At 51.9% G+C, this 26181-nt stretch overlaps 1 protein-coding gene across 1 annotated transcript; it reads right to left on the bottom strand.

The window, feature by feature from the left end:
- Nucleotides 1–1789: 1789 nt before the first annotated feature.
- On the bottom strand, nt 1790–26125 carry PTPA (protein phosphatase 2 phosphatase activator). Its single transcript, XM_063174868.1, has 10 exons — nt 26024–26125; nt 23916–24016; nt 22680–22766; nt 17770–17895; nt 16909–17026; nt 15367–15466; nt 14382–14506; nt 13809–13909; nt 9276–9383; nt 1790–4371 (listed from the first exon to the last, which is right to left on the bottom strand). Exons 1-10 carry the CDS (start codon nt 26046–26048, stop codon nt 4297–4299), a joined length of 966 nt encoding a protein of 321 aa, XP_063030938.1. The 5' UTR covers nt 26049–26125; the 3' UTR covers nt 1790–4296.
- Between the last annotated feature and the right edge of the window lie 56 nt (nt 26126–26181).

Raw genomic sequence — 26181 nt, 5'->3', positions numbered from 1 at the left:
AGGCCTTTTCCAACCTCCAAAACCTGCTTACAGCCTTGTGCTCCTCACAACAAGCCTATCTCCAAGCTGATGATGCCCGTCACAGTTCAGCCCTCGCTGAATCTGATGTGGAGACAGCCCCTTTTTCACTTTGGCTCATCCTAGTTTGAAGTTTGGCACAATTTCACAAGGCCCTGTGTGTCCCCAGGATGTTCAAGGAGTTTTCTCCAATGTCAATGGCAAGAGTGCTCATCCACCGAAGGGGAAGCAAAGTTAAACGATGAAGATGTCTCCTCTTGGATATTAGAGCATGAAATGACCTCCAAAAGCCCTGTTAAATTCTACCTCTGAGCCAGGGGAGTCCTTGTTGAAGCAGCAAGAAGATTCTTTGAGCTTCTCAACTGTACAAGCTTTCCACCAGCACGATGGCAGCAGCAGAGTTCAGGTAACTTTATCAGTTATCATTAACAACCATTTTCACCTTCTCCAACCCATTTCTGCCTCCTTCCCTCTCTCAGGAAGCCAGTGCAGTCACAGGGACACTTGTGTGGTTCAGCACCAGGTCCTTGGGGTACAAAATGCATCTTCATCTTGGCAAGGGCCCACTCAGATTCTGCAGGTCCTGCTGTGGGGGCTGCTTTGTTTATCCACTCACAGGATCCCAGCACGGCACAGTGGAACTGAGCCACGCACCAGTGACAAGTTAATACAGCAGCAATGACATCAAGAACTTCTATTTTTTATTCTGTTACTTCTAATTTTTATTCTGTTATTTCTATCTCCACATAAGGCTGCTTCTCTCAACTCTTACTTCATCACTGGCTGCCATAAGAGATCGCTGCTAAAGGAGGGCTGTGAAGGAAGAGACAGGGCAAGGCTGGCGGCGATTCACGAAACGCACCCCGTGCAAGGCAACAGCTGCTAAACAGCAACACGCACTGGCCTACGTTTGGCAACCCCAAAGATCCAGCTCTGAAAACTGAATTTAAAAAAAAAAAATGGCTTGGTCAGCGGGCTGAGGGGGAAGATGGCCAGAAACCCACGCTATGTCTGCTTCCCCTTCGCTGCGCGTCATGTTCACCGAGGGACGCGCTCAAGACGAATTCAAGAGCCTTCAAAGACAACATTTGTGATCCAAGATGACATTTCTGCTCACCAGCCACCCCTCCACACTGCTGCCACTTTTAGCTCACACAGTTGGCCTGTGTTGATGGAGAAGATGTAACCCAGAGACAAGGAAAGGAGCATTTGCTAAGCACAGCTACGCTACCTTCCACCGCTTGTGAGAAGGTCTAGGTTTAATTTAATCCAGGTCTATTATAAGTCCAACAAAGCTGCTGAACTACACTGATGCTGGAAGTCCTGAGTCAGCTCCTACAGCAGGACAGTAAAAACATCTGAAGGAAAAGGTTCCAGTTCTCACCCTGCCTTAGCAACAAGGCTCAAACATCCTTTGGTTTTAAGAGTCTCTGATCTTCGAGAGATTTGCTGGCCTGGGATCAGGCTTTGCACATCACCTACCTGCCAAACTTCAGATGGGATGGGGGTGGACACAGCAAAAAAGTTAATAAATAAACCACACAATACAACAGAAAGACACCTTGGAAGGACACAAAGACAGACCAGGTGCACTTGATCATGCAGTTAAATAAAGAATCAATTTTAGTGCAAGCACGAGGTCAACCACCGACACGGCAAGTGCCTCCACAGGGCCTCTTCCCTGTGCTGAAGGCTCCAGCCATCGGCTTCACTGGCTCTGCTCCCAAAGCAGGAGCAAACCCAGCCTGAGAGAGACCAACACAGTCACCAGTGCAAAACACAGAAACTTTAATTAAACCTACAACACAGGGGGAGGTGGGAAGTGCTGCTTTGGACACGGAGCAGCCCTGGTGCTGCCACGTGCGTGGGCAGAGGAGCTGAGCCCATGGGGGATGTCACTGGGAGCAGCAGGGAGGCAAAGCAAGTGGCTGCCACGTGACAGGGGCACATCCCAAGCGGGCTGAGAGGACTCAAACGAGAATTAGCTGCTTGACATCCCAAAACCCCCAGCAGGACAGATGTGCAGACTCGGGCAAGCAACAAACACAAAGCCGCGCGTGAGCCTCCTCCCACCGCCTCCGCGGGCCCCAGCCCAGGGACACTGTCCCAGGGAGCAATGCTGCAGCTGCAGGGGAAGGAAGCACCTCTCCACCCTTTTTCGGTGCTGTATTCCACATCCTGGAGTGCCTCCCATGTATCCATGTCAAAATTTCCACCCATCCTTTTGCATGGAAGCCTCATTTCCACAAGACAACCTAGAGAGATGCGTTCCTGACCCTCAGGCAGAGAAAACCAGGGGCTTTTTGCCCTGCCATGGCTGGCTAGATGCTGCACAGTTATTTAAAGTATGGGGACACCTGCCAAAAGATACAGCAATGTGAGGGGACACAGGTGGAGGCACCATGAGTCTCTGCTCCACTGAAGATGGACTCATCAAGTCCCAGCAAGCACACAGATCTCCAGCAACATTCCAGGAGTGGATCCATTTGAAAGCAAAGACAAAACACATCCCATTTAGGAGTAAAACAAGACTTAACCCCAGTCTTCCATTTTCATTTAAAATAGAAGTTTATAGTTGTTTCAGGCAGGTCAAAAGCTCCTTGTCCCCCACCTCCTGCCCAGGGCCAAGCCAGGAGCAGACAGGACAGCAACAGTGCCAGAAAGCTCTGCTTCAGCTCCGTGGACATTTCACCACCTCTTAACTCTTTTTTAATCTCCTTCCCCTGAGTGCCCGCAAGAACCTTTACAAGAGGGAGTGAGTAGGTCTGTTAAAAATAATGAAAAAATAATAATAAAAAGAGAAAAAAATCCCAACCACTTCTCCTCCTCCCAGCCCAGCAGTAAAGCAGTGCAGCAGCAAAAGCTGAGCAGCCTGGCTGGGGGCAGCCCCTTCATGGTCTGCAGGAATGCCAGAGGAAGGATTCCTGCTGCTCCTGATCCCCAGCAAACCCAACCCAGACCTCTGTCCCTGCCATACCCAGCCTGGAGCCCCAAGAAGAAACAACCCCACTGCAGCTGCAAAGCTGTGCACCAGCTTGGTCACGACCTGTGGACAGACAGCTCATCTCAAAAACAGCACCAGCCCCTTCTGCCCTCCAGTGATGCTGCTGGTGGGATCCACAGCACCTGTCTTACACACACTCCTGCTGGTGGCACTGCAAGTGTGGCTCCCCTGCCTGAGGTCCAGCACAGCAACACCAGCAGGGAAGGACAAAGGGAAAGAGCTTTCTCCAGGTATAACCTGCTGTCCTGGGCTATTTATGCTTTTGTTTCCAGCATGAGTATGTGAATGCATGAGAAGCTGCATGCTGTCCCCTCATGCTGCCTGTGCTCCAGGGATGTCCCCCTCAAAGAGCTGCTTCATGGGGAAATCCCTTTGCCACGGGGGTGCCACTACAATTTATGATCAAGCAGGAGCAACCACGGTCACCTTGTGCCACTGAGGCCAGCCCAGCCTCAGAGCAGCAAAGCAGGGGATTGTAGAGGGCAGGTTGGACCCAGTTATGGATGTGTGTGAATGTGTCAGGGTTTGTGCCAGTTCAGAGGGGGCCTGAGCAGTGTCTTTGCATAGCTGTTCCCACAGAGCTGGATCCCTCCAGGACCTTGTCTCCAGCTCCAGAGCCAGCTCAGATGCCCACAGCCAGGAGGTTCCCAGCTTCACCCAAGAGAAGAGGTGCTAGTGAGAAAGGAAGGCCTCTTGCAGAAGAGGTGGAGGGAGGGCGCTCTCCTTACCCAGAAAAAGGGAGAGATGGTATCCTGGGCTTCCACAACCCACAGACACTCCCTACAACTCCCTTTCCCCAGTTCAGACCTCCAGTGCAGGCAGAGCTGGCTGATACAGACACGCACAGGCTCACACCTCACCCCACGCAGCCGTTTCCCAAAGTAAACAGCAACAGGAAACTCCAATGAAATTCAAAAGGGAAATTGCAGTTACCACTGCCCAACACATACACACGTGCCTTCCTCCCCTCCACACCCCTTTCTCTTGGGAAGCCAAGCAGAGGCCTTTTCTGCAGGGCAGCCCCTGCTCAAGCCCATCCTCATTCCCGGCAGGGACAGAGCAGAGCAGCGCGGCCCCGGCTCGGCCGCTGGCGAGATGTCCCCAGGGTGAGGACGTGCAGGAGGAGCTGCTCCAGGTCCCATCCCTGTGCTTTGGATCTGTGGTTGCCGATGAGGATGTGCAGGAATGGATGGGCTGGGTGGTGAGGAGGGGTGAGGGGAGGAGGAAGAGCGCCGTGCTGTGCCTCCGCTGCCTCGGCTCCTCCTGCGGTCTCCTTAAGATGTCACAGGCTGGATGGGGAGCAGGCTGCCAAACTTAAAGTGCTGGATCACAGGAAACTTCTCCAGGCACTGCAGCAGGAGAGATAAAGAGAGGTGAATTCAGGAGACGTTTCCACCTTACACACACAGCCTGAGCCACATCCTGCCCGCAGGGTCAGGGTTCGGGGCCACTCAGCTCAGACAAAGGCAGAGGATCAGCCCCATGTTTCCCCCCACACATTCCAGTCAGGCTTCTCAGGCCAGTAGCACTTCATAATCCCATCCCCTTCCCTTCAGCAGGAGTAATTTTCTTACTGAAATTCAGTATGGGGAGGCCTGGAGCATGAGCAGAAGCAGCAGGTCTATGTCAGCAGCTTTCTCCCTCAGCATTCTCCTTGCTCGAGCTGATGTCTTTGAAGAGTTTCACCCTACAAACACTGAGAACTGCAGAATCCCCTGGGGCAGAGAGACCCTCCCCTCCAGGCCAGTGCCAATACTCTGGGTTTGAGGCACCATTCTGCAGCTGCAAGGCACTGCCCAAACTGCATTCCAGACTTTCAGGTCTTTGATGGACAAGCACCAGTGATTTTGCAGCCATAGTTTAAGATATGATCCTATTTCTAACAACCCCTCACCCCTGAAATTCCCACCTCCCGTTGAAGAGTAATGGATCACAGGTCAGTCACACAGACCCACTACACTACAAAGCAGATCAGCTCAGAGCTGCTTCCTGCAGCTACACCAGGGCCCTGCACAGGGTGAGCAGGGCTGCAAGGGCACAGCCCCTTCCACTCAGCAGCCAACAGCAGGAAGGTCATGGATTGTGGTCAATAACGTCAGAGTTTGCCAGCACTTGTCTGGCAGAGCCAGTCAGAGCTCTTGTTTTTGAGTCACTGCAGACTCAGACTGCCCAAACCTCATGGAGGGCTCAGAGCAGGCTCCACTCCATCACACAGAGCTCAGCAGAGTGTGTTCAGCCATGATGTGGTTACAACTCTCCACAGGAAGGAGTCTTGTGCTCTCCACGGGGCCAAACTGGACTTGCTGCAGTTCTCTGGGGCTGGAGAGGAAACTGTGCTGCAGACAGCTCTCACCCCAAGGCAGGACTCAGGCACAGGCACCCTGCCCTCGTGCTGTCATCATGAGCAAGCAGGAGGATCAGTGCCCAGAAGCCCAGGCCTACAGCAATCCCTTTGGAGCCAGAGGTCAGGCAAATGGTTCCAAGCACCAGCACAGTGGAGCCAAACAAGTTTGGAGGTGGTGAAAGTACAGCGTGGCTGCATCCATCCAGGGGAATAAGAGCCAGGCAGAAAACCACAACTCTCCATGGCAAGGAGAAGTAAGTCCTGTGAGCATCAGGCCATGTCACCTTCAAAGCTTCCTAATGCTCAGAGCTGCTGCTGTCTCTCCACACAACCACTTAGAGAAACTCTCAGAGGAAGCAGGGCTGGGTAACACGGGCATGAGGGAAGAGTAGAGAGAAATGAACACTGGAGATGCTGACAGCTCCAAATGTCAGCCCAATTAGCTCCAAGGAGTCCCATGGAAGACCAGACTGGTTTGGGCTCCAGATGAAGAGACTTTACCACCAGTGGGAAGAAGGGGTGTCCATTCCATGTAACACATCACCAGTACAAGAAGAGACGAGCAAGAAATTTCTCCTCCTCTTTTCAGGACTAGCACAAGTTTACTGAATTATCAGCTGTACAGGGCTTTCCTTGCATCAGCTGTGGATGAAACTGTACCCAATTCAACTGTACCCTGCTCAATTTCAGGCTGATTTCTTCTTGCCACCATCTTGAGCCCACTGAAGGTCTGCTTGGGACTCAACTGGGGAGTGGATTCATGCACCAAATCCAACCTTTAAAGATGGAACTGGGACTAGATTAGTTACAATGGAAAGTATTTCCTGACTGACTGCAGAGGAGGAAAGGTCAGGAGACTCAAAAGCAGGCTCAGGGGAAAAACATCAAGGCTGCTGCTTTAACCACACTCTATTCTGTCAACTTCTTCACTTGCCTTTGATGGAGAGAATAAGAAAAGCCCAGGGACTTTCAACAAACACCTTCACCCATTATATTATAAATAGACACATTTGGGATTTCATAAACACACAGAGTTGAAGACACATTGTCTTCAGTCTACTGCTCATCTGCCCTGGGGTGCCTGGATCCAGACCACAGCTCCTGGACACACAGACACACCTGAGCTCTCTGTCAGCTGTTTAAAGCCATCCCACAGAGGAGACAGAGAAGAGATAAAGCCTTTGGAGTGTTTTTTAGATGAGCTAGGTCTGGGGGCTGCCCCACTCCCACCAAGTGGGGTTTCTCCTGGTCTGTTTCCAGCAAGTGACCCCCTCCTCTGCTGCTGCCCCCACTCAGTCCCAGTCCTGGCCAGCACCATCCAGCACCCAGCACTTCTCAGGCACCCCAGGTGAGTTACAGAGCTGGAGCCTCCAGCTGAGTGTCTGATTTCACCTGATCCAATTGCAATGGGTGATCAGAGGGGCAGGGGAGAAGGGAGGGGAAAACAAATAAAACCTGAAATCTTGCCCTCACTTTGCCAGTTAGACAAAGCAACTCCACAACCCCAAACCTTCCCTCTCTTTGCCATCACATGCCCCAGGCTCTGCCACAGAAGCTGCCTGCCTTGAGCTGGACAAAGACCCATGTCAGTACTTGAGGGGTGCTGCTGACTTCTCTTCTGCTAATGCTGGCAGTGGCTGACTGCAGAGAGACTGCACTGGTGGAGGCTGCACAGAGAGCAGAAATACACCAGGAGCCAGCAGAAAAGAGACAAGGTCTCCAGCAGTGACTTTGTGCCTGGCCTGAGACACCCAGATGGATTCAGTTTGCAAAGGATGAAGGTTAAGTGACTCCCAACCTTGTGTCACTCCCAGAAAATCAGTCTAAGAGATGCTCCAGTTGCAAATGTTGGTGTAACCTGCAGGGCCAAGGACACCATCACTGAAAGCTCTGTCCAGCCATGCTGCCATGTCCACATCCACACCCCTGTCATCCCCCAAGCCAGGGAGGAACTGACTGAGCCAACAGCAGGGTAGATAACACCCCAGAACAGATTACATCTAAAGATATATCTATTGATATACCTATTATAGATGTAGATAGAACCCTAAGGACCCCTGAGCAGGAGTGTCCCCTCTCCTCTGCCTATCCAGGTGAACACAACTTCCATGCCATGGCAAGAGAGGACAACATTGCACAAGGATCATGTTTTTAGGATTAGTCCTTTAAGGCCTACAAACATTATCTGAGGAAAAAAACTAAATTTAAAGCTCTTTAGTTGACTCAACATTTTTTACACTTTAGCCTAAATTAGTACCATTACCCTTCCTAGCAGCTTTTGCATTCTCCCCTTGACACAGCTACATTTCAGATATTTCTAGAAACCTACCAGTACTGGATCCAGCATTTTCACACAGAAAGTCACCTGCTAATCAAAACAGACTAAGGCCTTGAGAAAAGACCATGTCTTGGGTGAACAAAGAAGAATCTCCCAGTCTCTAAAGAATCCCAGTGCTCTCTCCAGCCAGGGGACAGGTAGATCTGCCAGCACATGTTGGCTCCAAGACATCAGTGAATGTGTGCACTGCACAGTGAGTTCCTCCAGCCACGTACAGGTGGGAGCAACCATGGCACAGGGCATGTGGGGCACCAGGCAGGAGCACATGAACATCCCAGGCAATGTGGGAGCCAGGGGAGCACGCAGCTTGTGAAAGAACTGATCCAAAGGAAAGGAAGGACCACAGCAAGGCTGTTGAGGCAGCAGCAGACCACACTGAAGCTTTAAGTCTTAGGACACTCCTGTTTCACTTTAAAGGCATTCACAGTGCTGTGGTCTCCCCCTCAGCTCTCACAGCTTAGGCTCCAGCTCAGGGTTTTCCAGCAGGCAGTGCCTCTGGCCCCTGTGCTGGAGCTGCAGCCCAGGGACAGCCCCCTCTCTGAGCAGCCAGGCAGGGCTCGGCCCCAGCCCCACTTCTCCTCTTTGGAGGCTGGGAGGAAAACTGAGCTGGGGGCGGAAGGAGCCAGCGGGGCTGGGAGTGACACCTCACAGATTAGAGAGGTATGTGGCCTGGAACCTAAACACAGGATGTGCAGCAGAGGAAGGGCTGGGGGAGGGAGCAGCCTCAGGCACAGTTAACCCCTTGGTGCGCTGGGCCTGAGCACAGCTCTGTGTCCCAGCTCCCAACAGGGGCATGGCTGACACCAGCAGCACTGCAGGGTGTGGGATTCATTCTTGCAGGCACCACCAGTCCCCGCCCACCCGGTGCCAGCAGGGAGTTCCACCATCCCTGCTCTTCCAGTGCTTTAGTGCAGCCAGTGAGTCCTGCACAGCCAACACATTCCCTCCAGAGGTTCCTGTCCTGCTTCCTCCAGCCCAGGGTTAGCTTGAGCAGGAAGGAAGATAAGGGAGAGCCAAAACTGCCCAGTTCTGCAGGTCAGGGTTCACCAGGAAAGCCTGGGGCAATGCCAGCAGAGCTGGTGGGCGGAGGGTGGCCAAACCAGAGAGGTGGCTGTGGTCTCACTGGGCTGGCACATGGCATGGATGAGGCTTGTAGAAAGGGTAAATCAGTAGGAAGCATTCAGCCTGCTCTGGGGCTCCTGAAACATGGGATGGTAATTTAAAATAAGTCTCTTCTAGCTGGTAAAATGGCGGACCAGAAGAACAAGCGGGTCAAGACATTGGCCCTTATTTGGAAATCTGCACTTGCACTATGGTCAGACAAGACAAGGCAAAAGTCATGTTTGCAAGGAACAGCCACTTTGGGATTGGTTTTGGGGCAAACACGAGGCAGGAGCTTCCTTCAAGCCAGCAGCACCTGAACAGCCAAGGGCTCCCAAGCCACAGTCAGCAAGGAGTAGCAAATGGCTGTGATGGGGTCCCCACACCTGGAGCAGCACAGGAGCTGACCCAGGGTGCTGTGGGAGAGCAGGTGTGTGGCTGAGCAGCCTCCCCCTGCCCACAGCACTCACCTCTGCCTTGTACATGCGGATGAGGCCCTGGTTGACCTTGGACCAGGAGGGCACGGCGCTGATGTTCCAGAGCTGGTTGGAGTGCTCGGCAAAGGGGCCTGTCTTCATCTGAAAGAGACCCAAGCACAGGGCTGAGGGAGCTGGGCCAGCCAGGAAGCTCGAGCACCAGCAGTGACTCATGCTCACACTCTCTCCAAGCAAACATTCCCACCAAGCCCAGTGACCCACGCAGCAGCCACCTCACTGCGTCCTCCCTCCCTCCCTCCCTGCTCCCTCCCGCTGTGGCCACATCACATGGAGCCCTGGCAATCCAGCTCTGCTCCTTCCCTGATAAAATTAAACCTTTTCCTGCCACGCTTTCCTAATCAGACCTCCTTCTGCACACCTCCCTTTCAATGACTGTATTAAAAAAGCCCCACATAAGTCCCGTTCTTCCCCCTAGTAGAGCTTGGCTTAACGCTGTTCCTATTCTACCCAGAAACCTCCCAGTGCAGCACTGCTGGGCTTTCCAAGAAAATGACTCATTCCCCATTCAGATCAACAACAAGCAGCAGCAACAGCCATCGCTGCCTTCCCTGAATACAGAGGGCAGTGCAGGTTGGCAGCAGCTCTGTGTCCACAGCCCACTCCACACCTGCCTCTAGCTGAGGAGGGCTCTGGGGGAAGCAGGAGCAGAGGGGACATGCTCTCCAAACTAGCTCCAGAGCTGTGAGCTGCTGGCTTGCAGCAGATGCTTTACATTTTTTTTTCTTTTTTTTTTTTTTATACTCCGCTGTTTCTCCTCCCAGGGCGAGGGGTTTGGAGGAGGGAGGGCAGGAGGGAAGCTGCAATCAGGGGCAGTTGCATGTAGATTCCCTGGGTGGTTGCCTCTCCTTCTCCTCCATGAACAAAAACAGACCCTCAGGGAGAGAAAGAAATACAACACAGCCACTCTGACTGAGGGAAGTTCCCATGACATCAGAAACCACAAGGCCGAAGCTCACGCTAGAGAGGAGCGTGGGGAGAGAGGAATCTCTTGGACTCTCATTCCCGACCTGGGGCTCGAACAGCTAACCCCTTCCCTCTGTGCACGCACAGGCCTGGACAGAGGGTGGGAAAAGCGCCTCCAAAACAACCTCTCTGCTCACTGAAAAAGCAAGCAGGGCCAATCAATGTGCTTTGGGAAAATGCTGCTGCCTTTCTGCAATGCCTGTGTGACACCAGCCTGCAGCAGAGGAAGAAAGAAAGAGAGGGAGAGAGTGGGAGGACCCTAAACCTCCTTGTTTGGAGGGTGATGGGCTCCAAACCCGCTGGCCTTGGGGATGGAGCAGCAGGAGGAGCGGGTCTGCAGCTCTGCCTGGTGCTGGGAGAGCAGAGGTGCGTCTCCACTTCCCCTCAGAGGTTCCTGTGAGCTGGGGGATGACAGCTGAGCCCCTCCCTGTCCCCTCAGCCACACGCTTCCCTCGTGGGCACAAGATGAAACGCGCACACACACAAAGCACGGCATTACCCAGGGCCAGGATTCTGCACCCAAAGCAGTGGCTGCCAGGGAGCTCTGAGCCATCAGAGCCTCCCCTCCCCACACAGGAGCTTTGGCTGCCTGGGTTTTGACTCCAAACCTTCCTTCCCACAGCATCACCACCCTTCACAGGGGCACAGCTGGCATCAGCCACCACCACTGTGCTCTTCTCCCCTTCCCAAGGCAGGGAGAGAAGGAGGCAGGCACGGCTGGCCAGTCCCAGCTCATGCCCACTGTGGCCCTCCTCACCCAGACACCCAGCAAGGGATGGCTTGGCCATGGTTTCAAGCTGGGGCGGGAAAAATAAGAGGGATGAGAAGGGGAACAACAAAAAAAATCTTCTCCTTCCAGCCACAAAGGGTGAAGAGGGAGAGCTGGGGGGAGAGCGAGAGGCGGCGAGCGCTGCAGTCCCGCAGTGACCCCAGGGGAACAGAGTGAGTCAGAGCAGCCATATTGAGCAGGAAATTACTCACAGACGTGGCGTTCCTGCCTCTCGGTTCCCAAGAGAATCGGCCTTTTGTAAATGGTTCCTCTGTCAGTGCAGGGGGGAGGGGGACGGCTGAGGCCGTGCTTTCCTGTCAGCTCCTTCCCTTCCAGCAGAAACCCGAGCCCTCCCTTCCCAAATTTAGAAGCCAGATTGAAGCTGAAATTCCTGCTGCCTGCCCTGAGCTCTCAGAGGAGCATCTGGGCAAGTGCACTGATCCCCCACAACAGCTGGGGTGTGCCCAGCTCCCCTCCCTGCACACCCACAGGCAGCCCTACATCACTGTCCTCTACAGCCCCTGTGTGGCGGGCACCACAGGGATGCTCCCAAACCCTCCTCATCCTCACGCTTTCAGGTACCACACACACCCACCCCTTTGGCAGGCAAAGGCAGCAGCAGGGGAACAAGTCGAGTCCCAGCCAGCTCTGCAAACCTCACCCTGTTCCAGAACCATGTGTTCAGGTCCAAACCCACCCTGCAGATTTCCCAACATCAGGTCAGCTCATGCAAAATTCAGTGCCGTGCCTGGGCACTCCTCTACGAAGGATGCCGTGGTGGGTTCAGCCTGGACATCATCTTGCTGCTGCTTTAAAAGCCTGAGGTTTAAACACACACCTGGCAAACACCACAACAGCATATATTCATATTCCTGAAACATCACCTGGGGGCTGAGAACAGTATCTGCTCAAAAGAATATTCTCTCAGTTGACAGAAAACAACCTTCCTCAGTTGTAGTCTGAAACAAAACCTGCTCTCATGTCGGCAAGACCCACTATGGGAACTGCTGTGGTGTTTGTTACATGTTTAACACCTTTAAAGGAGAGCTGTTTCCAGCTTACAAGCTCAGAAGAAAATAATATTATTCATTTATTGAAGTCTTTAATCTCTTCTATCTTTTTCCCCTGCTATTTTGTTTTGTTGTTGATTTTGGAGAGAAAACATTTGGAGGGCACTGAGGCTGCCTCGCCCCCCCTAGTGGCAGTCACGGCCTTCCCGGGAGCTTGGGAGGCAAAAACCCCAAGATTTAAAAGGAAAATCTTCATAAAAATGAAGCAGTAACCCGCACGGAGATGCACTGAATATTCCATGGATTTGGTGATGCAGGTTGCTGCTGTCCCTTTCAGCCCGCGGCAGGAGGGCCAAGAGGGCTCCCTGCCACCAGGTGGCACTGGGGATCTCGGAAAAAACACTGAATTCCATGATTCACAACGAATGTGCAGAAAAGGAGCTCAATTCCCTTATTTGAAAAGCCTACTAAAAAGCTGACTTTCTGCAGGCAGAAGCAGAGTGACCTGAAGCAGCAGGACTGTGCTGAGTATTTTAAACATCACCTGTCAGCTGGGCGCTGCAGAATCTTCTACACACGTTTCAAGAGATGGATGTTTTTTAACAGGTCAGTGCACTGCCTGGATATCACAGAGGCCTAAACTAAAATAAATCTTTGACCATCTTGGCTCCTGGTTTCCTGTCCTCATCTTGATCTCTTCCACCAGCACCTCTTTATTACCCATGGTATGATTTATCTTGGCATTAAGGGTTAAACCCTGTGAGGTGCTGAGTACCAACAAACCCTACCAGATTTAGCAGGACTTGACACAGCACCTCCTGGGGTTTGGGCCAAAGGCTCCTATAAAGATTTCCTACATGAAAGGCTAAGTTCATATTCTGTAACCTCCTTTCCCATCTAATCACTAAATTAGAGAGGCAGAGAAGGGGGAAAGTGAACAGAACAAAAGGGAAGAACTGCACTCTGTCCTTCAAAATTAATCCTATCAACTTCCTCCTGCCAGAGACAAGAAATCCCTCACCACAACAGAGAGGGTAGCTCCTGCTCTCCCTGTCCAGACTGTGCAGTGAGGGAACTGGGAGAAACACAGCCAAATCCTGCACTGATGCTGCAGGCAGCAAGCCATGAGCTCCCTCACTGAGAAACAGCCCAGGGCTGCCAACGAGCAGAGCATCACCCACCCCTGTCCAAAGGGCCCTGCAGTGCCTGAGCAGAAACAGCCCTGAGAGTGCTGCCAGCTGGGGAATCTCTGCACCACCTCTGCTCTAGGTCAGCTGCAAATAAGGGGAATTTCATGGGCAACTCTTTTAGCAGAATCTGGAGGAGACAGAGCAGCACAGAGGTTTGGGAGCCTGCCCTAAGGCTGCCAGGCATCACCCAAGGGCTGCAGGGAAGGGAGGTTATCTTGGCAAGCCCAGACATTTTGCAGCTTCCCCTTCATCTTCCTAGTGTATCTACAGGAATCAGTCTTCTCCATATAAGCTCCCACTGACTGATCCAAGTGATGATCCGAAGTTATTTGTTTGCACTTGCTACAGCTCCCTTCAACTACAATCCACAGCCCATCCAGCTTAATTACACTTTCTTCTCAACATCCCTGTCTCAGCTCATTCAAGGAGAACACCTCTGCCATGCAACAATGGTTCATCTGCACAGTTCCATGAGAGCAAACAAACAGGCAAAGGAGGAAGAAAAAAACACTGCCAGAGCCAAGTATCTAATGTCAAGAGAATGTCCCTGTGGGACAAACCTTCCATTCCTCACCTCTGTAATGAAGAGGATGCACTCCAGGAACATGAAGTCCTTATGGTTTTCATTTACCACTTTCTCATCAACAAAGTGCCGAGGCTCCAGGCTGGGATGGTCTAAAAAAAGAGACAACAGGAAGTAACCTGCATGGTAATCCCCCCTGAGACCAAGTTCAACCTGGTGGTGTGCTGCCCCTCACCCAGAAGCACAACCTTCTCTTTAAAAGGCAGCACAGAGTTGCTCCCTTCTATCTCATCTCCCACTCCAGTGCCTCTGCAGGACAAAACTCCACAGAGCAGAAACTGCATTTTTTAGCACCAAAACCAAGATTCTCCTTTTAAAAAGCTTCATTGCAGTCATTGCAATAAAGACAGAAGTACTACACAAGGAAGCTTTCCATCTCCCAACCAGCTTTAATTGGATAGCTGAGGTAAAAAAAAAAAAATCCAAGCCTGAAACTCTCCTGCTGTACTATACACAAATCTGACATATTTGAATTTAAAAGTCAGCCCCAAGTCCCATCATCTTTACAACCTAGACAAACTGGGCAGAGGGTAACCCAGGACACAAGAAGATTTTCATTAGTACCTATCAGCTGGGAACTGCCCCATATGAAAGGCAGGAACTGGAAGTCATCCAAGCCCCACACACCCTGGCTGCCAGCAGGTTCCATCCTGTAGGTTTTCTGCAGTTTTCGCATCACTTCCAGGTACCTGAGACCAAAGAGAACAGGAAGGGTTAAGGCAGGGCCTTCTTCTGCCTTTGACTTTTGTGAGGACAAGAAAAACCAGTTGAGGAAAGGACACAATTTATCACTTGTAAGCAGGACCCCCACACACAGCACAGTTCACAATATATATTCAACTCTTTTGCCATAGAATGCAGCTTGATGGTACCTAACACCAAATGCACAGAGAAATCCAGTGGCAGGGGTTTGTTTTATCTGCAAAGTCTTATCATTGTGCAGATCCTTCCTCATCCCCACTGTTATTTGAAAACATTGACACTTCACATCCCTTCACCAACTTCCAAAAGAGCACAGAGTTTTCTACCTTACAGCAATCACTACTTCCACTTTTCAGGTGGAAAATTAAAGTTGGAAATACTATAGAAGGAAATTGTTTCCATGCCACCAAACAGTGATACAGCTGGGATTAGATCTCTGGACTCCAAACACCCATTCCACCAGTTTCATCACTACCAACTCTACTTCCTGAGCTGGAAACACATCTAGAGGAGCAGTGGAGGCCTGCCAGTTGCATAGATTTTTTATTTTTGATGCCTAAAGAGATGTTAGATCCTCTGATCAGATATTCCTGGCTATCACAAAGCACAGCCTCACCCACAGAGTTCAGTAACTTGTGCTCCACTAAAGTAACTTTCCAGAAGGACACTCTGCCTCTGAAGACAAGGGGCCGTCACCTCTTTTTGAGACAGTTATAATGGGTCAGTGTACAGTCCATTAAAACGTACATCTGCTCCTAATTTTGTCTAAAATTGTCTTCAGCTTTCCCATTCTACCCTTCCCCCCAAACAGCCCAATACTCCAGCCCAGCTCCTCCCATTACCTCACCTGTTAAACACTTTGAAGACAATGGCCATCTGGTCATCCACTCTGAGCACACCGATTTTGCAGAGGCAGCACAGAAAGGCTGCAAATGCAGCTTCATGCCCTGGAGTTAAAAGACAAGAAGAGACATGACACAGGTGTCTCTGGCCTCCAGGACAACCTTTCTGTGGGCACCACAACAGCTCTGCAACAATCACAGCAGTCACAGTCCCCTCTCAACCCTGTTGTCACTGTTAATGCCATAAGCTGACAATATTTCATCTCCCTGCAGCACCCACCCAAATTATACCATCTAGACATTCATAAGGTGATCATTAACTTAGAGAAAAGAAGTTCTTAAGGGAAAACAGCTCCAACTGGGCATGCTGGGAGCAAGGCAGGGACTTTCCCAGGAGCTTGGCACAGCAAGGGAAGTGGAGCACTGCAGAGTCATCTGCTTGGAGGATGCAACAGAACCTCACATCTGCAAGCAAACAGATTTCCTCCTGCTACAAAAATATCTCAGTGTTGGAAGGATGCAGATCCCACAACACTGCCAGGAACAGTCTGTCCCAGAAGGAACTGGGATCTCAGGCTAAGCCTCTGCAGCTTGGCCCTCCAGCTAACAGCAAGGAAAAGAAACAACCAGCAAACCCAGAAATGCCTTTTAGTGGGAAGGGCCATGGAAGAAGGGAGAGTACAAGATGAGCAGTTCCACACTACGGACAGGTGCAGCTCCCAGTGTAGGAACAAAATGCACCCATGGTCTGGACACTGTGAGCTGGGACACGGGCCCCCGGCTTGGGACACACGGCTTTGGAGGAGAGGCCGAATTTCCTTCTCTGAGCTGACCAAACCCCATCCAGCCTTTCCAAGGACAACATCTCCCCCTGGTGCCAGTGAGCCGCAGCCAGCACTGCACAGCCTCCCATCCTTCAGCCTTTACCCACAGCCTCCTCTTCCTCTCCCTGCACAAGTCCAAAGCCATGTTTCCTTGCACTCATCCTGCTCTCCTGCCCTTTGGTGAGCACACAGCTATCCTCCAGAGAGGAGCAGAGCATGCAGACAAATATGTATTTAGCTCTCACTGAAGCCTGTGTGCTTACTTCACCAGCAATTCAGTATCTCCTCATCTGCTTCTAACTTCAGATTTCAAAGTCCCTCTGTAAGCAGTGATTCCCTTCTAGGGACCATCAGACCATTATGATGTCCCTCTAGGGACACCTCCTACTGAACATGAACAAGGTTCTCACTCTAGTTCCAATTCAAGCTAGTATATTTTATCCCTTCAAACTGTCTGCTGCAGGACTGCTGCATGCAGTGAAGCATGTCCTACAGCTCATCCCAGAACAGCCTGGTTCCCATCTCCTTGAAAGGGTGGCACAGCTCCAGCTCTCAGTCACAGCCCACACGGGGCAGAGGGGTGAGGGGGCCCTAAAAAGAAGGTGTTCATTTCAAGCTGGCCCTACAAATAGTGGCAATAATGTATTTAAATAAATACAACACCCAATTCCAAAGGTCCCTTCCTGACAAACCCAGCCCTGGCCAGGGTGCAAGCCCAGGTACCTGTGCCATAGTCAATGCGGGTGGAGTTCCCCACAGATTCCTTCAGGTACACGGCCACTTCTGGGGCAGCATCAGCCAAATGCTTGGGAATCACTGCTGACACCAACTTTTCTGCCTCCTGAAAGACACAAAAGACTCCCCTCGATGAGCACAGATCTGTCACAGCTCCCAGGAACAAGGCACCCTGTGCTCAGATGCTGTCACAGCATGAGAGCTGCAATGGTGCTCTGCAATGCCTGAAGGTAGCATGAGGGAGGAACAAATTCTCCTGTTGGAGGAGTCATCTCCAGAGATGCAAAAAGTCAGGGAGAGCTTGTCCTGAGACCTATTCAGGCCACACACATTCTGTAGGACAGAAAAGCCTCATCACCCAAGCACATTGAACCAGTTACCCAGTGAGCCATCTCCAGGACAAAAGCACCACTAGAGCAGCAGAGCAGCTGCAAGGCCACTGCTGTTGGGACTGGGGCTGTGCTGCCTCCAGAGCTTGGTGCAGGGCAAGCGCTCTGAGCTGAAGGAATTCGAGCAGTTTTCCTTGATCTTTGTCTCATTTTATGACACAGTGGGCAATTACAAAGCAAAGGAATTCCTTGGGTTTGGACAGCCCTTGTGACTCACCCAGAACTTGGAGACCCAGCCAAGAGCATTTACATGGCCCATATGCTCTCACAGGAGGAAAAACAGCACCAAGTCTATGGTAAGTGATGTGTATCAAGGGGTGGATCCTTCAAGGCTTATCTGAGCAATCCCTCTGTGAGCTGCTTGGCTGCCACACAGTGATAGAGCCATCCTCCCACCCTGCTGGGCACACTGCCCTCTCTGGGAGCTGCAGGTAACACCACACAGCACAGACATGCTCACCTGGTCCAGTTTGGCATACCAGGTCCTGAAGGCTTTGTTCCCAAAGCGAGAAGGTTGATCCACGGGCGGGGTTTCATCGATCCATCTGTCGAGGGTGTTCAGCAGAGCCACCAGCTTTTCAATGGGCTACAGAGAGCAAGAGGGTGAGGGGTCACAGGGACATAAAACAGAGCAGCCCCATAGTCTGTGACATCTCTCCCCTTGATGGGAGTCATTAAAGCCCACACCATGGTTCCCAAGAGAGGCACGTGGAAATGGGCTGCACCAATCCTCCTCAAAATGCAGAGGGGACAGAAAAACCATTTTTCCCTGCAGGGGAGCAGCCCAGTACAAAGCCCAGCCTGAGGCTGACTCCTCAGTCACCCACACAGTCTTCCATGAGCTGTAACAGCACTGTGCTGCAAAATCTCTTGGAGAAGAGCTGCAGAACAAGACTCAGAGGCAGGGAAGGGACCTTCAGCACAATAACTCAGGCTCAACATCTGAAGAGTCCTGCATTCCCCATAGGATAAAGAACAGCACATATACGGTGCCATGCATCCTCACCACTGGCTGATGATATGATTTAAAGGCCCTTCTCAAGGCTCTAATAATTGTCCTGAAGTCTCTTAGGAGCCAGGATTAGCAGCTGATGCTGTTAAACCACGACACATTTGTACAGCAAGTCAACCTTGTCAGCACGAATCCTGTTGCCTCAAATTCCTACCACCAGGCAGCTCCAGCCCAGGGACACCCACTGCATGTGGCAAATACAACCTACCCAGGGGAGGAGGCAGCCTGGTTAGCCCACCAGTGCTCCCATCAGAACAGGAATGAGAAGCTCTCAGAGAAATGTCTCAATTCAAACACAAAGCTGAAGGGAAGACAGCAACAACAGCAAGACCACAGCCATGTTTCTCACAACCAGTGCTGGAAGTGAGGGACCCATGTGGAAGGAAAAGAGGTGCAGCAGATGGCACAGCACAATGTCTCCAGCTGTGCTGTCAGACCAGAGCTGGCCAATGCACACCATCTCCCTGCCTGGCCCAAATGGCTGGAGAACAGCTACACTCCCCATACCAAGAGGCAACACCACAGGCAGCACTTTTAACAGCTCCAGACAGTTTCAGCAGGCTCTGCTGACAACTGGTCAAGCCTGCCAGAGGCTCTGGGATTCTCCCTGCCTGACTCCAAGCAGCTGGAGAGCCATCAGCCGCCACAGCAGCTGGCCAGCCCCCGGGCAATGTAGGCTCCTCTGTCTCGAGAGGGGATTCCTCCTTCAAGGGGACAAAGAGGACAGCAGGAGCGGCGGCTGCTTTGACTTTGCTGGAGGCATCGACCGCGTGAAGCTGCCTGGTCTCCTGGGTTGTGGTTCAATTCTTCACGCTGCTGTCGGGAGGACAAGGAAACAGCAGAGCCCAGCAAGTTTGCAGCCCTTGAAGTGCCACTCAGAGGGGGTGGGCAGAGCCAGGCATGGCAGAGCTGTGCTGCCACTGAACCAGCTGCAGGTCACTCCTGGGGGGAAGGGTCTCGTGGCAGACACAGGCCTCCACAGACAGTGACTCCTGAGGTGCCACCCCAAGGACATGGTGGGATCCTCCCACCCCAGGACTTCAACATTTGGCCACTGAGCCAGACCAGAGACTGGGACAAGACCTGAGCACACTGAGAACACGAAAAAGGGACAAGACAGCCTAAAGCTCTGGGTGCCCCTGAAGGCACTAACAGACCAGTGCCCCACATTCATGTGGACCAAAGCCCCCTCTGCATCAGCTCCCTGCTCCCAAAACACTGTAGGAATCAAACACATTCCCCCTGCACTGGGCCATGTTTGGACTCAGCCCTACTCCTTCCTGGCTATTGCATTCCCCTCCAATTAAGCAGCAGCATCCCCAGCACTGGGTTGCATTAAATAATTAAATCGTGCTGGTGATTTATCCGCCAGCACCAGCAGCTCATTATGAGCAGCCACCGTATTTCAAACCCCTCCACGAGCACTCGGTGCTGCCTGGATAAATGGCTGGCATGGACCAGCTCCCTCCCCGGGGAGCAGAGAGCCCAACCTCCCCTTCCCCACTCGCTGCCTTTAAAGGGATTAAAAGCCCAGCCCCACTGAACACGGGAGAGCAGGACCCAGCTGCTGGCTCAGCCACATCAATAAATAATTAAAGAGCTGTGGCTCATTTTGGGCTCAAGGCCCTTTGAAAAGGGGGTAACTAAAAGAAGCAGCTTCCCATTGTCCAGCAGAGGAAGCCTGTACATCCAGGGCTGACCCCTGTGGGGGAGAAAGGAGCTTATGGGAACACAGCCATCAGCACCACTGCAGCCTGTTTTGCCTGGCTGGGTTTTTAAGCTCTATTTTTGCTTTACCTTTTCAGTGATCAAAGCAAGGGCAGCCTCCCCCCTGCTCTCCTTGCTCTTCTCGTTGTGCTGATTTTGCATCTCCTTGACCCTGAGTCTGCCACCAGTCCCAAAGGCAAACCACAGGGCTTCCTACAGAGCATGGACCTGTCAGCAGCTCTCAAGAGCAGGGGCCAGGCAGACAGAGGTGCTGAGGAGGCATCACGGCAGCCAAAGCTGCCTGTGGCGACCAACTCTCCCCCTCTGGGCTCCTCAGGCCCTGTCAGAATGGGGAGCTGATAAAATCAGAGCCTTTGCTGCTTCCCCCACTTCCTTCCTGGAAGCAGAGCAAGCCACAAGACCGACCAGTTTCCCCCAGTGCACTGGGCTGTTTGACAGGAAGATCTGCTCCTTGCATGGCAAAAATTAACCTCGTCCTCCTCACTGCACTGCACCTCTGATCCAAGGCTGCAGCCCCAGCAAGCTGCTGATGGATCCCCACGTGGAAAGCACTCCCTCCAGGAGGGGAAGGCAGGTCACAGCCTATCACTCACACAACCTTGTGCCAGACACAGTGTCTGTGCCAGAGCCTGCTATCAGTGCCTGTCAGATGCCTGCAGCAAACCCTGGACAGCTCCACACAATGTGTCAGTAGGAGCAGAGCAGGCTCAGCAAGTCTCCAAGGGGCCTCAGCCCCCACAGGATCCAGCAGAAAGGTTGGTATCAACACACACTTTGGAAGCCACTAAGCTGCCTCTTTCAAAGCAGAGCACACCATACTTCCATGGCAAAGCAGTAGCAGTAAGTCACAGAGTGGATATGCATTCAGCAGGAAGGATTTCAGGAGGTCATTTGCCAAAGGAAGGTGTCCCTGGCATTTGATCAGGGAGGAAGATGGGATGGCACAAAAGCACATTGGTAGCAGGTACAGCAAAAGAGAAGAAAGCTGAGCAGAGATGCAAGAAGAGGCCACGAGGGGCTGAGCCTTTAAAAGCACAGATAAGCAGTTTGATCTACAAAGGAGCCTGTGTGAACAAGCAACCTCATCAACAAGACAACCCTGGGAATGCTCCACCTGTGCCTCAAGTCTCAGGCTCCTGCTCTCCTCAGTGTGCAGGGAATGAGATTTGCTCCCTGCCACTTCCCAAGCAGCTGGGATTGTGTCTCTTGTTTGTTACTTGGACTGGGACCGTGGATGGAAAACATTCACTCCAAGAGGGCTCTTCTGCAGACACAGCCCTGGGACAGCTTTTCCTGACAGCTCAAAGGGCTTGTGAAGAGGGTTGGGTTCCCCCCCCCCCACCCCTTTGTTTTGTTCATTTTTAATGCTTTGTTTCCCTAGAAGTGCTCTGTGAATGGTTGGGAACAAGCTAGATCATGACAAAGACAAAACTCAAAGGTGAAATGCAAACAGCAGAAAGCAAGAGCAGCATTTGACAGCAGTTTCTACTTAATTGAAGGAACAAAAGAGGGGCACAAAGCCTGTTAGGGAGAGACTCATTATCCCTGATCCCCTCCATGAACTACAGGGGAGTTTCTCATTCACACTGGCTCCTGGAAGGGAAGGCTGGACTCAACACAGTACTTCAAACATGCAGACTGGATTAAACACCACCATCAGCTGCCTTCCCACACCAGAATGAAGCTATAAACACAGGGCCCAGTCTGCTCCCATTTTGCTTAGATCTTTATGCATCGCTCTCAGCTTTCTTGCACAGCCCTGATCAGTAAAAATGTCTCCAAGAATCTCCTCATTGCAGCACAGACCAAGGGAGGGGATTCAGTGTGCAGCAAAGAAGCAAAGCTGGTGGCCAATGTGTGCTCTGGGGATTGGCAGCACCCAGAGAGCCCTCAGGGCAGCAGTGACACCATTGAGGGTGCCTGCCCTTTCCCTCGGGCCCTGAGAAGGTGAACAGCCACTAAAATTGGCTCTGGCAGCAGGCAGGGACAAGTGACAGCCACTTTCATGCAAAGGGAAACCAGGTGCTTTCTGCTTAACACCTTGGAAGGGGAGATCCTGCCCCACAGGTTAAACCTCCCAGCCCAGCCCAGCAGCCCTGAGAGCTCTGCAGACCCCAGGACCTTCAGCAGGACCCTGGGCAAGGCAGGTGACACACCTTGAGGTCACAGCTGTCCAACCAGAGCTTGCACAACTCAGCTACAGCCTGGGCTGAGGACATGGGTGCAATTAACACAGTCTGAGCAGGGACAGGGAGAGAAGTGGTTTGAGAAGAAGTTTTTGCCCATGGGTTTTTGTACAGAAAAACCACTTGGGGGGGCAGGAATGGCACAGACATCCCAGCCTTTTGCCTGCACCCAGGAGAGACTATCACATCTTCAAAGCATCACCTCTGCTTCTGCCCACTTGCTCAATTTCCCATCCACCAAGCACATCCAGAGGGGAGGATGGCACCCTGATATTTGCATCCCCAACCACAGCCCAACCATATTCAATCTCCATTGGCTCCCAGAGAAGTTACTAATTCATTCCTCATCCAGGAAACACTCACTGTAAAGCCAAAAAAAAAAAAAAAAAAAAAGTGAAAAAAGGCAGGAAAAAAGTAACAAGGGGATCCAAACTCTTGTCCTACCTCTGAAATTTTGTATTCACAGGTCAGCTTCTTGCCCCTGACACCTTCATTCAGAGTGAGGATGAAGCCCATGTAGTCTGCATATGCCTGTGAAAACAGCAAGAGGGCAGAGCTTTAGGGAGAGCCCAGGGTCTGTCAGAGCACAAAGCACAGCACAGGAGCATCCTGCACCCCAAGGGAACCTCTCCCAACACACAGCACTGCCTCCTTGGAGACACCCGGGGGTGCAGGGCTTGCTGTGAAATTGCTGCTCTTTTTGGCAGCCCCAGAAGCAGTAGGCAGGTGGTGACTGCAACACTGCAAAAATTACAGGAAGGAAAATCCTAAAAATTCTCACACTGACCCCAAAATCATTCCCTCAGTTCTCATCAGGTCAAATTCAAACTCCTCAGTTCTGCAGAGTCTCAGCTGTGCCCAGGCATTGTGTTCTGCTCCTCCCAGACCTGTGCTTTAGCTTCCCTTTGCCCCAAAACTCTTGCTCTGTGCTCACTAAAGGGAATTGGGAGACAGCCCAGGCTCCTCATTCCCTCTCTCTTTAGATTTGCTGCTTTGGAAGCACCATCTCCAGTGCAGCTCAGCAGCAGCACACTGCCACTTCTCCCTCCCTGCCTCAGAATCCTGACCAGGAGCAAGTCCTTAAACCCAGGAGACTGAAACTGGAAGCTGCACCCAGAGGTTTGTCTGACACCTGGCCATAACCTCAGTTTCCCTCAAGACATCTCTCATCAGTCATCAAGCAAGAATTTGCCCCTAAGAGGTGGGACAAGTCTGGGCCAACACCCCAATCCCTCAAAGGCAGAGAGGGCAGAACCTGCTCGTTCCACCAGCTCCACACAGGCTGTAAACAAAAATTATCCAGGAAATTGAAGGGCTCAGCTCCAGAGTCCTTTCCAGAGCAGCACAGTGGGAAGGAACCAACCCAGGCTGGTGCTACCAGGGCCAGGCAGCAGAGCCATGTTTAAGGTGAGCTCAAACAGGGCTGGGTAAATCCAGTTTGGTTATAAAGCACAGGCCAGTAAAGATGAAAGTCACCAGCTTCTCATCCAGCTTGCTGGGAGGAAGCAGTAATCACTACTGCCAAGTAATTTTCCTACAAACAAGCACCAAGTCTTCTTTAAAACACAAGTTCAATTATTGCCCATTCTCTGCCCAAGCCTCCTTTACTTCCAGACCAGACCTGGCTGCCACCAAAAGATCAGCAGCATTTTCCAGCACTCCCTGTCCCCAGAGCCATACCTGAGATCGTTTCCACTTGGCCATGTCAGAAACCACATTTATCTCCTTTTTGGGGACCATGAAGCATTGCTGGACAGGAGGAGCCACCTCCTCAGAGGTGCCTGGGAGATACAAAAAAAGACATAAAACAGAGGCACTGGGGAAGGAGAAATCCTCTATTTTTCTCACTTAGAAATGAGCTTTATTTCTCAGGAGATATAAAGCACACAAATCTGTCCCAGCTGGGCTGTAATCTCTCCAAGTCCTCCTCACCAACATCCTCCTAAGGACACTGCAAGCCTTCAGACAGAAGCATTATGTCTGTTTTCATTGTTAAAGATGCATTTCCCATTCACGGAGAGACTAGTGCAGGAGATAAAAGCAACATCCAGCCAGTTTAATTATTTCTGTCTAGTGCAGCCAAGCCTCAGGTCATGCTGAAGCACTGAGCTCTCCTACAAACTAACTCTGCCTTGTTTCTAAGTGTTAAGCCTGACCTTCATTCCTCTAAAAGGATAATTCCTGCATGGACAAGCTGGAGCAGTGCAATAAATGCAGCCCAGAGCCACAGCTCTGGTCCAGGCAGCACCAGGACTTGGGGGATGATGGGCACAGCCTCTTCCAGGTGGAATCTGTGAACATTGTTTCATTTCAAAGCCTAGGATGTAATATTTAATGCAAACAGGAGTTGCTAATGAATTAGAGGGGATCTTTTCCCCAGTATCCGAGCCCAGAGCCCAACCTGCAGAACCAGAAAAGTTCCCAGAGATTTAAAGTAATTTGTAGTATGCTTCTCTAAGTGCAACTTTCAATAGGAAGAGGCAGTGCAGAGAGCACTGTCAAAGAACCTGGGCACTAATGTCAATTTATGAATTCTGTCAGAGTCACTCAGTTCACCTTTTTAAACCCAGAAAATCTGCAGGCATTTATGCAGCACCAGCTGTCCTGACACACTCCAGCAACTGCTGTCCTCAACCCAGCCAGTTCAGGCACTGTCTCCCTAACAAACCACCAAACTCCAACTCCTTAAAATATCATCAGCTGCATTTACATAGAAAACTCCACCCAGAACCATCAGCAGCCTTTTCCACAATGCTCTCTAGCAGGCAGATCTGATTCAAAGGGATCCAAAGTCCCAGGAAGCACACAGAGTCCACTGTAGATTTGTCATACAACCTTTGACAGTCATTGGACTTCTCTGCCTTTCATATTCCCCATGTACAGAACAAATTCAGCCTCATCTCCTGCCCTGAATGTTGCAATGTTTGGTTCATTCCTGCAGAAGTTACAGCAAAACTTCCAGGTAGGAGGACGAGAGGAACAACATGTGATGAATTTAAATTAAAGACACGTGTGTCTCTCTTCTGAAAATTCAGCACACAACTCACAGCGACTGGCACCACAGCAATGGAGCTCTGCTTTTAAGAGTTTATAACATGAAGACAATGAAAACCTCCCAAGCAGTGAAGTGAAAAGGCAAACATTGATGTGCCCATCAGCACAGGTGACACATAAATCCCAGGCCAGTGTTCTGATCTGGGTGTTTGCCACTAACAGAACTGCTTTCATCTCTTTGTGTTTGTTTCTCGGCCATCACTGCTTCTGACACACACTTTGTGCAATTCCTCTCGGTGAGGAGACCAGGAATACTCAAGAAAGGAAACAGTGAGGCTGCAGGGGTTACAGTATTCTGGGATGAGTACATAGGAGTCCAAGCCTCCCGGTATGATGGAGCACAGCTTTATGACGAGCAGCAGGCTGGGCAGAGGAGGCACTGCCAGGCTCGTGTCACGGTGCGAGGAGCGGGACTCAAAGAGAACCAGCCACAAATCCGGGCTGGGGTCACAGGGTTCCCCGATCCAGAGCCTCAGTCCCGACCACCAACCTCGCCCTGGGGTGGTGCCAAGACTCGGGGCCCCAGGTCCTTCACAAGCTCAGTAAATTGCCCCCTTCCTCCCCCTCCCCGGGCCGGGCGCTGCTGCCGCCGCTCCCCGCAACCCGGGCCCGGCGCCCTCGGCCCGGCACCCCCGGAGCGTGGGCCCTGTACCGGCGCTCCCCGGCCCCGAGCACGGCCCTGAGAGGCACCGAGCGCAGCCCACAGTCCCCAGAACCCCCCGGCCGCCGCTCACCTGCCCGCCGCTCGCTCTCTGCCATCTTCCCGCAGCCCGGCCCGGCCGCCCCTCACCTCCCACCTCCGCGCACGCCGAAGCCGCCGGCGGCCATCTTTGAGCAGGGCACGCCGCCCGGCCCCGCCGTTCCCGGGGCTGTCACACCGTGGAGCGGCCCC

The sequence above is a fragment of the Melospiza melodia genome, chromosome 22, assembly GCF_035770615.1.
Source record: "Melospiza melodia melodia isolate bMelMel2 chromosome 22, bMelMel2.pri, whole genome shotgun sequence".
NCBI lineage: Eukaryota > Metazoa > Chordata > Aves > Passeriformes > Passerellidae > Melospiza > Melospiza melodia.
Note: the sequence above shows the minus strand (reverse complement) of the source record. Positions and strands in the feature narration are given on the sequence as shown.